This window comes from Protopterus annectens, chromosome 16.part0 (assembly GCF_019279795.1).
Source record: "Protopterus annectens isolate FY-2018-M chromosome 16.part0, PAN1.0, whole genome shotgun sequence".
In the NCBI taxonomy this organism is placed as follows: domain Eukaryota; kingdom Metazoa; phylum Chordata; order Ceratodontiformes; family Protopteridae; genus Protopterus; species Protopterus annectens.
Genome location: NC_056750.1, coordinates 509961358 through 509974200, shown reverse-complemented (window position 1 = coordinate 509974200; position 12843 = coordinate 509961358). Strand labels below are relative to the sequence as shown.

General features: G+C 39.2%; 1 protein-coding gene across 1 annotated transcript in view; it reads left to right on the top strand.

The window, feature by feature from the left end:
• Window positions 1-234: 234 nt before the first annotated feature.
• The window catches only part of PKN3 (protein kinase N3), a 2242690-nt gene continuing 2230081 nt past the window's right edge, over window positions 235-12843 (top strand). Inside the window, exon 1 of the mRNA XM_044058139.1 lies at window positions 235-430. Coding sequence (XP_043914074.1) covers window positions 410-430 — 21 coding nt within the window. The 5' untranslated portion in view covers window positions 235-409. The remainder of the gene's footprint in view (window positions 431-12843) is intronic.

The following is a 12843-nucleotide window of genomic DNA, read 5'->3' as shown; positions in this document are numbered from 1 at the left end:
TCAATGGGCATTAACACCCAGTTCTCCAAACAGAGTAGTGATGTACATGACATACATTCTCTAAACCTTTCCTAACTTCAAACCGAGAGAGTGAAAAAACACAAAAAGAAGTAGATAACACAGAATTCGTAGAAAAAAGTACACTTTGCAGTGAACCAGTACAGTCACGTGCAATTAACGGCAGTCAACAAAGGTTGGTTTCTCTCCGGCTGTTAGTAGTACCTTGATATTGGCGGCTCTGTCTGTGCAACCAATGAAATGTCCGCAAGGGGGTAGACGAGTTAAACTGAGAGACAGCGCAAGAAAAGTGTTAGGACTTTTTTAGCTGAAATATATCGTGAATAGTCTGAAACTCACTATTACCTGTGTTTTCATGTGATATAATTAAAACCGGCGTAACCGCATTGAAATGGCTGGAGATATACAGCGGGTAAGTAATTCAGTATGCTGCAGAAAGGAGATTAGGAAGTGGTAATCTGTTAAATTGTAGAGTTGTTGAAACGTTTGCTAGTACTACTATTCTTTAATAATAAAGTCCATTAGTATGGAAACTACTAACTTGGGAAGCAGGGGAGCACATCTTTAAAACAGAGTAGTGTCAATAGTATAAAAAGACCTCCTGTACTTGGGGGGGGGGGGGGGGGGTTATTATAGCCGCTCTGTTGTTAAGCAATGGAGTAAAAGACTCGGTGTACTGATTAGACCATCATTTGTAGTTATTTTTAGAGAGTAATGGTGTGCACATATGAAGCGCAATGGATGTCTTCAAACGCCCAAGTAAGATGCTTTTAAACGCCTTTTAATATATTCCCTTCCATATATTTGTGTTGCACTTCTAATTCTGCACGTAGTACATGCATCGTGGAAAAATAAGCACGTCTGTGTTTGGCAACAATCTGGAAACAGGTGAACAATTCAAAAATCTCTGGCTAGACCCTTGTTACTAATTCACCCTTTGCAATTTAAGCATTCCATTTCCACCTTCTACTCTTTCCAGTGTAGCCTTAACTTAAGCCTGCTATAATGTGTAAGCACCTTTGAGTTGTATATGTGACACAGCTGTGTCAATCTCCCTAAGATTGTAAAAGTAAGCCCCTTTAGAACTATAGAGATTACAAAATTCTGACGCGTTTTGTTTACCTTGCACTCTGTGTCCCTATTTCATTTGTTACATATAAATATGTAAATGACTCTTCCAATTTCGGAGTTTGCAGCTGTACTTTAAATAAAAGCTGTGTGGTTTCGATTCATGTACAACCAAATTATTTGGAGTTTTCTGTCACATTTTAGCTCTGAACCTTAACCCTATGTTTTGTGTTGAGAAGTAAAGTTATATTCCTTGCATAAGTTGTAATATAGGTGAAACAGTTGCCCAGCCCACTCCACAGAGAGAACACTGCAGAAAGTCATGGATGAATTGTTGACGTTTATGATAATCCGTTAAATAATGACAGATGTGTGAGTTTCACAGTCCGTATCCTTCAGAAAATGTATGTTAACTCCAATCCTGTTATTCTAACAATAAGTATGTAAAATCTGTGTTTTGGGGCCTTTGCTGCACTCCACATTAATTGAGGCTTTGCCCAGATTTTTTGTGATAAGAAGTTGGAGAGATATGCTGTACGGATTGATTCAGGCCGTTTTATAGTTGGTGGGGCAGTGATGTATCCCCTAAATAGTTTCAGTTTATCTGGCACAGCTGATTAAAGCAAGCTACTATTAACATATCTTGTTATATTGAAGTGAAGTTCTAGGCTACTGATATGACTTTATTTTAAAGCCTTCTGCAGAAGCTAATATACAGTAACTTGAATGTTATGTTCTAGGTAGCATAATCAGGCAGAATTCCTTCAAGCCATAATACAAATGTTGCTTGACATTTAGGCAGAGAAGAATGAAAGTAGGGTATGGAAAAGTTTTAAAGAACTATGTGGGACGTTGTGGTAATGCTGTTGTATTAAGTTACTGGAGACTTTTCTGATAAACTGAGACAACTTGGTATTGAATCCTAGTACACTAGACCATATGGGCAGTGTAATTTTTGTACATACATGGACACCAACGGAAAGTTCCCTCATCCTGATTTACAAAGAGAATTTGTGACATCAGTTACAGCCAATTGTATGACATCTAACTTAGTTTATTTGGCTGTATGTCAGACTTGTTCTTCCTTCTATGTTGGCAAAACGAACAGGTCGCTTAGGGATAGGATACGCGAACATGTATATCATATTAGAAAGAATTCAGCACATAATGCCCTAGCCAAACATATTGCACAACGTGGTGATACTCATAGGTTTTTATTTAGAGCCCTAGAAGTTATTCTCTCTAGTAACTCGTGAAGGGGACATTAGGAACCACACTGAATACAGGGAGAATAACTGGATTATTATACTAAGAGCAGATAGAGGCATGAGACTTAATGAAAGGGCATCTTTTAAGCCCTTGTTAAGGAAACGTCAGAATATCAAGTAGGAATGAACTATGAAGTTTATAGTGCTTTCATTCTTTTTAATGTATGTATATTCTGTTAGAGAACTACATTTGGTTTATATTTAATGTACATAGTTTATTTTATTTATATATATATATATATATATATATATATATATATATATATATATATATATAAAAATCTTGTTTTCCCGCCTTACTGAACTAGAATAGTCCAGTCTTCAGAGTTTGCTGATCTCTGGGCTTTGTCTTTGTTCCTTTTGCTATTCCATATCCTTATTTGGATAAAAGGAAGCTTCTTTGTTCACCAGTGGGAGTGGGGAGCACTGAGCAGCCTATTTGTCCCTAGAGGAGTGGTACCAGCCAGAAACTTGTAGTCTATTGGCCATTTTGGGTCAATTACTAGCTGTTTTCAACCCCCTGCTATAAAGCCCACTTTAGCACGCTTTTTCGCTTGTATTCAACTCGGCACAGCTCCTCGTGGTGTCCTGCAGAGTTCTACAAGCAGCAGAGAGCAAAAGAGTGACTTTTTCCTGATTTTAAGTATTTTTTCTGGCTTTTTGATTATTTACTGCTTAGCGACTGCATTTTCGCCTGTTTATACAGCTCTGCATTCTATTTAAACTGTTTTTGTGTTGATTAACTGTTTTGCACTTTTAAAAAGTTATTTGTTGCTTAATTTTACCTGTAGGCTAACACACTCAAGTGCGCTAGCCGTTTAAAAGCATTTATAGCATTTACTGTCTGTTTTTCCTCTTTTCTGCAAAAAAAATCTTGTTTTCCCGCCTTACTGAACTAGAATAGTCCAGTCTTCAGAGTTTGCTGATCTCTGGGATTTGGCTTGGTTCCTGTGCTATTCCGTATCCTTGTTTGGATAAAGGGAAGCTTCTTTGTTCATCAGTGGGAGTGGGGAGCACTGAGCAGCCTATTTGTCCCTGGAACAGTGGTTCCAGCCAGAAACCTGTAGTCTATTGGCCATTTTGGGTCAATTCCTAGCTCTTTTCAACCACCTGCTATAAAGCCCGCTGTAGCGTGCTTTTGCGTGATTTAGCGCGGAGTTGCCCATAGAGCACCATCGGGCAGCGCCGGTTAAACAAGGTTAAACTATTTCTGGCTCCGTAAAGTCTGCTCTTCAATTTTTCCCTTAGAACTTCTCTACTTGCAATCTAAACAGTCTATTATCTCAAAAGCTCAGCACTTGCTCCTAAAGCATTTTTATATAGGTAAAGTACTTATATACTAAACAAAGTACTACATTAGCCTAGAATCCCCTTGAGTACCCATTTCCCTATAGGTCCCTTCTGACTCAGTTACACAGCAAACTTTTTCACTTTTTCTAGCATGTCTAAGGGTCAGTTGCTAGCGTCCTCTCCTGTTCAGCTGGTGAATCTGGGCATCTTGAGGCAATGTTATAATTGCCTCATGTACACAGACAACCCACTCCTTCTCCCACAAAACACAAATAATACATGTGAGAGATGCAACTATATAGCCAAACTGGAAGCTGAGCTCTCTCAACTCAGGACTGGCAAGACCAGACAGGAGGAGAAGGAAACCACGCACACCACAAACCCAGTTTCACATAGAACTATCACAACTGCAAAACAAACACATAAACACACAAAGACATACTCGGAGGCACTGATCAAAAATCTACCAAAACTACAGAGGCCTCCAAAGCAGACACCCAAGCAACTGCCACCTCAAGACATAAGACCTGCAACACATAGTTCTCAAAGTCAGTGTGCTAAACAGTCACAGCCCTTAAGGCCAAACACAATCCCAGACACACTTGTTATAGGTGACTCCATAGTCAGACACACTGACGTCCCACTCACCAGACTGAACAAGGAAAAGATCACAGTAAGCTGCCTGTCGGGCGCTAGAATCCGCCACATAACACAAGCACTCGGGTCACTCCACAGCAAGTACAAGTATGACTCATTGTCCATGCCGGTGTGAACGACCTGAGACGTACCTCCCTGGACTACATGAAAAGAGACATAGAGGAGCTCTCAGATTATGTAGCCCAGGCTGGTATGACCCTGACCCTGAGCAGTATCCTACCCTCACCAAGAATGATGCCACAATACAGAGACAAAATGATCAGCTTTAATAATTAGCTTAATTACTGGTGTCATTCTAAGGGGATCCAATGTCTGTCTGCCTGGGATGACATGCTTGACAAGCCACGCTGCTTCGCAAGGGATGGCTTGCACCTGTCACCCCTGGGCTTCTGGATATTGGCAAAGGCTCTTGCCACCCCCATAGTGCCTTTTTTAGGCAAGGCTCAAATGATAAATCTACCGCCCTGGAAAACAAAATGGAAAAACTAAGGGTAATACTGCTCAATGCCAGAAGTCTAAACCTCAAGATGCATGCCCTCGAAGCCCTCCTCAGTATGGAGAACATCGATGTCTGTGCTGTGACTGAAACCTGGTTCAAGGCTCCTGAGAGCACCCCAGCACTATCAGGTTATACCTCATATCATGCGTTCTGGCCCCAAAATCCAGACCGAACCACAAAAGGAGGGGGAGTATCCATATTCATAAAGGATACCCACACCTCCAGGTTAGTGGCAACGCACGAAGCATCGGAGACCATCCAGGTGCAATTAACCATAGGTAAAACTGCCCTACAGTTTGTAGCATGCTACAGACCACCCTCTCAAACTCAGGAAACCCACACAGCCTTCCTGAAGACACTGGAGAGTATGAATGTCTCTTCCAAACACCATCATATTGGGTGACTTCAACTACCCAAACATAGACTGGGAACATTACTCAAGCCCCAACACCCTAGCCCAAAGGTTCCTGGAGTTCATAAACTCAAATGCTATGGAACAACTAGTCACCATTCCCACAAGAGGAGAAAATATACTAGACCTGATCATCACAAACATGGGGACAAAATGCTCCACACCGGAAGTATATCCCTCATTGGTGAGATCAGACCATAAATTAATCTCACTGGAGATCCACATCCCGCCCCAACCCCAGCAAAAGACCACAGTGAAGAACTTCTCAAAAGCAAACTTCACGCTTCTTAAGTCTGGAGTGGTGACCTTCAAAAGCCCCGAGCCAGTGGAAACCACAACCCACGCTGCTGAAACCCTTACAAATGCCTTCTACGAGCACCTCCAGGAATGTATGGATCAAGCAATCCCTAATAAAATCAAGACCCTTTCCACCAAAGGCAGGCGCCCGGTCTGGTGGACCCCAGCCATAAACAAACTCTACAACAAGAGGAGAAAGCTACTACATGACAGAGCAAAATCCCTAAAAGGGAAGGCATCTCTGATCAATACTAGTAAAAAACTACGATCACTCATAAAATCATCCAAGGCCAACTTTGAGAGAAAAATCGCTAAAGACATAAAAGACAATCATAAGGCCTTCTTTAGCTATGTTAGAAACCTGGGTGGAAACTCCCAGATATGCTCAGAATTAGTCCAAAATGATACAAAAATCACTGAACCCACAGACATTGCCAACATACTGGCAGACAGGTTCAGTGTAAATTTCTCCCCTCCCTCCCCCCCAAAAGGAGAAATATCTATCCCACCAGAGTCTAGCCTCCCAAACATCTCGGATGCCCAGGTGAGAGCTGCTCTCTCTAAAGCAAAAAACACAGCATCAGTGGGACCGGACGGTGTCCCCGGCTGTGTGCTACACAAACTCAATGAGGAACTAAACCCACACATAAGGCTGCTGTTTAATCTTAGCCTTACTACAGGATACGTACCCAAAGACTGGCGTACGGCAACTGTGGTCCCACTCCACAAAGGTGGTGCTTCTACGGACCCTGGAAATTACCGCCCCATAAGCTTGACGAGCCTTGCCTGCAAAGCTATGGAGAGGATCATAATGGAACTCATAAATAAAGACATTAGGGACCTACAGACACTGGATCCTACCCAATTTGGCTTTGTCAAGGGCAGATCCTGCCTCTTGAACTTGGTCGACTTTTTCGAAACAGTCACTAAGGCCATTGATGAGGGTAAGGCAGTTCACACAGCCTAACTTGACCTAGCAAAAGCGTTCGACACAATACCCCACTCGGGCATCATAGAAAAGCTCACCAGCTTAGATGTAAACCCATATGTCACAAGATGGGTTGCAAACTGGCTCAAGGACAGAACCCACATGGTGCCATGTCAGACTCTAAGCCGGTCACGAGCGGTGTCCCACAGGGCTCAGTCCTGGGCCCCCTCTTGTTCGGCATTTATTTTCTGAAGTGCAGGCAAACATGGGATTGTGGCTGACAAAATTTGCAGATGACTGCAAACTGGGCACCGTAATTGACACTCCATCAGACAGACATCCTCCAGAGAGCTCTCATAGAAATGGATAACTGGTGCCAGAGCCATGGCCTTAAGCTAAATGCCAAAAAATGTATAGTTATACCCTTTGGGAAAAACAAGGTAACCCCTAATTACCACATAGGTTGTAATCCATTAAACATGGAGAAAGTTATCAGGGACCTGGGGACCCAAGTTGACAGTAACCTCTCTTTTGACACTCACATTGCCAAAGTGGTTAGGAAGACCTTCTACATTGCCCACCTGATCATGAAGGGATTCACATCCAGATCAGGAGAGGTCATTGTACCCCTGTACTCTTCACTTATCAGACCAATGATTGAGTACAATGCCCCATTCGGAATGTACCTTACCCGACACCTGCAGCAGTTGGAAAGACCCCAAAAGTTCCTCACCAGAAGGTTAAAGGGGCTCAAACATATGTCATACGCTGCCCGACTGAAGAAACTCCAGTTCTATTCAGTCGCATACCGTCTGCTCAGAGGTGATCTGTGCCTGACATACAAGGCCATGTCCAACCCGGAATTAATGGACATGCTCCACCTCCAAAAAATCCAAATCCACCAGAGCCACGAGAGCAAGAGACTTAAACCTCAACACGGATATAAATAGGACGTGCTGGAGGGACAGATTCATCACCCAGAGACTCCCTACACTATGGAACAGAATCCCAGTCCATGTGAGGCAGAGCCCCTCACTGACTCTGTTCAAGAGAAATCTTGACGAGTGGAGGGGAGATCGTAGGTTTACCCCGGGAATCTTCTCTGTGTCACTGCTGGACAGAGGCACATCAAACTAATGGGTATAGTATTCTCATCCTAAGGGATGGTGAAAGCCACACACACTCTGGCTAGGCTTATAAATGCCCTAGGGCAGATAGCCTAGTATGAACCATATATATATATATATATATATATATATATAATCTTCCCATTTTTCCCAAGATTTGCTTAAGTATTTTTTAGCATGACATTATATGAATTCAGTTTTATGTGTATTTTTTATACATTTGACATATTTTTATGTTAATATATGTTATATGCATATATATATATATATATATATATATATATATATATATATATATATACACACATACATACATTCTTTATAATTTGAAGTATTTATGATATTTATTGGGGTAGTTTTGTTTACATATATGTATATATATTTTTGGGTTTAGTTAGATGTTTTTGGTATAAAGTTAGATATGCATCCAGTATAGTATTTGTAGTATAGTACGTAGGATGTACCTTTAAATACATTAATTGGTATAGATGTCTGATTGATTTGAATATTTTGAATTTGTATATATTCAGTTCAGTTTTAATGTGGATGTATTATAGATCTGAGGGAGCTTTTTAAGTGAAAGCGCTTATCTGTGTCTGGACATCTGTGAATAAATTAATTTTTTAACTTGAAGCTATTGCCTGCTTTTGCTCCGTTTCTATCATTATAGTGTTATATTAATGTTGTCAAATGTTTGCCCCCCCCCCCCCACAAAACCGCATTGATCCATATCTATAAAGTTTGGCATTACTTTTGTCATTCTTTTAGCTGTTATAGACGCATACACTTTATAGCAATAGTTTAGTATTGAAATGGACCTGTACAAAGCTGGGTCCGATGGATCTTTACTCTCTCTAGGTATTCAAGCTACCACTACTTTCTTCAGGATGTTGGTAATTCTCCTCCTCTTAAAATACTGTTAAACAGAACCTTCCAGATCCAAGTTATTTCTTCAGTCCCACTCACTTCATCATCCCTTTCCCCTTTGAATTATAATTTTCTGCTTGTGTTATTTACATGAGGCTTAATTGAGTAGCTCTAAAATGTTCAAATCGGGCAATCCTAAACCACCTTCTTCTATTGGAAGGATGAACTTAACCCCACCCCCAGTTCCTTCAACTCTTCATTGATCCATTGATCATTGTCCGCATCTCCTGTGGTTGAAAAAAATGCCTGATCTGTGTATAAAACTAAAGGGATTAAAAACATTTTTTTTCTCTGCTTGTATTTTGCTATCCATAGACAAGAGCTTCCCTTTTCTCATATTTTTTTTGTTTAGCCTCTTCCCACATATCCTTAGCTGCCATAATGGAAGCCTTTTTAATCCATATTCCTAAAAACTTCATCTTATCGTTTCTCCCAAAATGAGTGAGTGTGGCTGAACAGTGGGTGTGTGGGTACGTTAAAGGCTTTAGCTGTAAATTAACTTCATTAATTTTACATCCTGAAAAGACTTAAACTGTCTCTGAATGTTCAGCACTGAGATTTCCTTTTCTGGATATCTGGTAGAAAATATCTGCAAATAAAGCCAGCACCATAACAATTATATCCCGGAATTTCTGAGCCTTTGATTTTTCTTTGCAATTTGCTCTACATATAAGCAAATGGAGTAGTGCTTCTTGGTTTCTGTGTTTAAACACAACTTCTCAGCAAGGAACGCTCCCACTTTAATTCTTCTGCTTTCTTCTGGATCATCATTATTCTAAAAATGTCAGATGTTTGCCTCCCCTGCAGAACACCACATTGATCCTTACCTATCAATTTTGATAACCCCTTTACTGTTCATTTTGTGAGTATTGACCTATTTTATCATGGCTTAAAATTGAAATGGGCCTTTATGAACCTGGGTCTGATGGGTCTTTAGGCAGTACAGCTAGCGCAGCTTTCTTCAAGATATTGGTGATTCCCTTCCTACTAAAATACTGTTAGTCTTCTAGATCTTATCACTCTTTTCCCTTCTAACTTCCACAGGAGTACCATCTGTTCCTGGGGACCTGCAGATTGATTGTATGTATGTCACTGTTTTTTGTCCCATCTTCTCCTGTTTTAACTATTAATTGTTGAATCTCATCTACCCCTTACTTTGGCCTAATTTAAGTATTGCATAAATATTTCCATTTGTGCTTTTTGATGTCCATGTTCCTCTGCTTTGTACAAATTTTTGTAAAATTTAAAAACTTTCTGTAATACTGCTACTTGATCTCTAGTCCTCTTTCTTGTTAAAGGCTCCCCAAGTTTGGTGATGACCCTTCTTCATCATGCTAAAAGTTTTTGTACTTTGGAGTTATCAAAAAAAAAAAAAAAAAAAAAAAAAAAACAGCAATATTTCATAACTCGTGGTTATTTTTCAGAATGCTGTTTTGCACTCTGCAATTGTGCCATTTCTTCTTGTTTGAGATTTCCCTGTATTTTACAATACTTTAACCCCACTCTAAATTATCTCACGCACATCTTTCTCTATCATTTATATTCTGTTTTTTACTCCATTTTATCTGACTTACTAGGTATCACTTCTGAAGAAATTTCTTTCTCCTGTAGTAACTCTTGAATAATTTCAACTGTCTCATTTTTACTTTATAACCCTGCATTTTTATCTCTATTGGTGCATGATCTGAAACTGTTATTGGATGTGTCTAAGCTTTCAGTCAAATGCACATATTCCTATGAAATGGAATTTCTATCCAGTTTGGCTAGTTATTGTACCTTGGGGAATCCTACTGATTTCACATCTTCCGCACCATATATTTTCATAAATTTCTGCCGAATCTACCCTCTTGTTATATTTTTCCTTTCTAGTTCCTCCTGATACATTCTCACTATTATTGGAAATCCAGTTCCAGTCCCCAACTATGTAATATGCCCTACTGAAAGCTGAATATTTCTCAAGCTCCATAATTTAAGTTTTTGGTGGAATAGAAATACGTGGCAGCATAATCTTCCTTCTTGCCAATAGGCCCATACTATCTCAAAATCTACAATTAATGTTTTCCCCTCTTCTATCACTGTTGGAGCCCCTATAGCAATAGCCATCATTACTCCAAGTTTCTTTTGTCCCTGATATTCTGCTGAATGTGTGCTAAAATCGTTTGTCAAATTTGCATGTTTTTTTTTCTTTCCAAATGCATTTCCTGCAGCATTGTTATTTGTACTATGCATTTCTTAATTCTGTACGCTTTCCTTTTTTGTTTATACCTCTAAGACCACGTACATTCTAAGATAATATGGAAAGCGTAGCTGTTATGATAAAAAGATAATTGTTCTCCCCTAATGTGTACATGACTGGCTTTTAATGGTGTATTCAGCTTTCTTCTTGCATGTGCACACTGTTTGGCAGGATGATCTTTTATGCAGGTGTTTATCTTCATTTGAACCTGTCACATTTTTCAAGTGCTTATATGTGTATATATTTTTTGAGGGTTTGCATTAAAACAAAATCTATTTTTAGAACACCCCCATCTGCTGTTTAACTTAACCTAGTTGTACATCCTATGTACATCTTCTAGAAATATGTAATGCTTCAGATAGGAACAATTGCCCCCAAATAGACAGCTGCACCCACAGGCATTATCTAACCTAAAATTAAGGTTGCCCCATGCTAAAGAGCCTGTTACAGCCTTTGTTCCCACTTGCACTGGCATCTTTTATATCTATTCCTGTCCTAGATGTGAAGAACAAGCTTGTATGTTGTCATAAAGCATTAACATTTAGCCCCAAGGAAAAAAAAAAACAATGGCAATCTTTTAAATAAAACTAGATTGCACACGCTATTTAAATGTATTAAAGTATTCAGGCTGCTATCTCTTGTCACTTCCCATAATTTCCAACTTTATTTTTCACTGAACTTCTTACCGTAGTACCTTTTAAAATTTTGCATTTCCCTAAGCAAAGAATGCTCAGAACTCTCAAGATAAATTGCTTGAACCTGCAGACAGTCTCCATGTAAAAGTAATCTGCAATGAAAAAATTCTGCTAGCATCTGTAAAGATGCATGAAGGAATCTTTGTAAATTTTACTCTGATCAGAATTTACAACTGCCTCAACTGCAGACTTATTGACTCTCACTGAGAACATTTGCTAATGGAAAATAAAAGCAAGCTAATATCTTTGCAGGTAAAGAACACTGAATGTTTCATGGATTTAATTATTTTGTATTGCAAACTTGCATATGTTCAAAAACACTTTTATTTTGTGTTTATAACTGAAGCCAATAGCATTAATCTAAATATTCACTCTCAAGATAAAATATCTTGATTCTACATATAGTATAATAGCTGCACTTTTACATGTCTGCCCCAGCATCCTAAGATCAAAGCGTATTAACTTATGGGAGAGGCTGGATAAAAAGCAAAAGTTTTATACAGCTTTAAAGCTAATATTTCTCACAGCTAAAAACAAGTTGTTTAACACGTACAATAGTCACTCAAAACTCTCCCATGTTTAAAATGTCCGATGCACATTATAAAAAACTGCTTTATGATGCAACATGCAGTCTATATCCATGACAGGTTTTTTATATATATACTAATAGAACAAAGTCTTTTACTTGGTTATTTCCCCCCTTTTACTGCCTTCTAAAGAGTAATGACATAAAGTTGGGTATATGCTTTACAGTCCATCCACAAACTTAAAAGTTAGCAAAAGTCATCTGTCTTAGCCACTGTTTCTTGCAAAGCCATATGTCACAAATGTGACATGCTTTATAGTCTCCCATTTTTTCCCCTCTCTTCAGTGTTGCTGATTTTAATCCTGTTCATCTCCCAGCACCAGACTGTGGTTCAAGTCCTTGATTCTTCTGATTTTTTTTTTCTTATGATTCTTGTACTTTTTTTTTCTCTCTCTCTCTCTCTCAAACATTTTCCTTTGGAACATTGGAAAGGATTCACTAGCAAAGCCTCGCTCCTTCGTCAGAAGAATGAGAAGCAGAGTCCCTCTCCCCCCTCAGTTTTTGTTGGATAAATAATTTTCTCTTTCGCCTGTTCTGCATCCAAAATTGTAGTTGATCCTCCAGGAGAAAATATTTTGAAAACTGACTGATACAGTAGCTTGATTCAACACCTGTCTCTTAACATTCCATGATTGCTCTGATAAACTTGCTTCTCTCTTGTGTGGTTTACAGGGAGTAATCATTTTCTGCAAACTTTTTGCAGTCTCTAATTTTTAATGCTTTCTCTTCCACATTTTTATTAAGAATAACTTTTCTGCTGGTTGTATTGCATCTTTACTAATACATGTCTTTAGTTGCTTTATCATGGTTAGGTTTGAAGCAAACATTCAGTGTG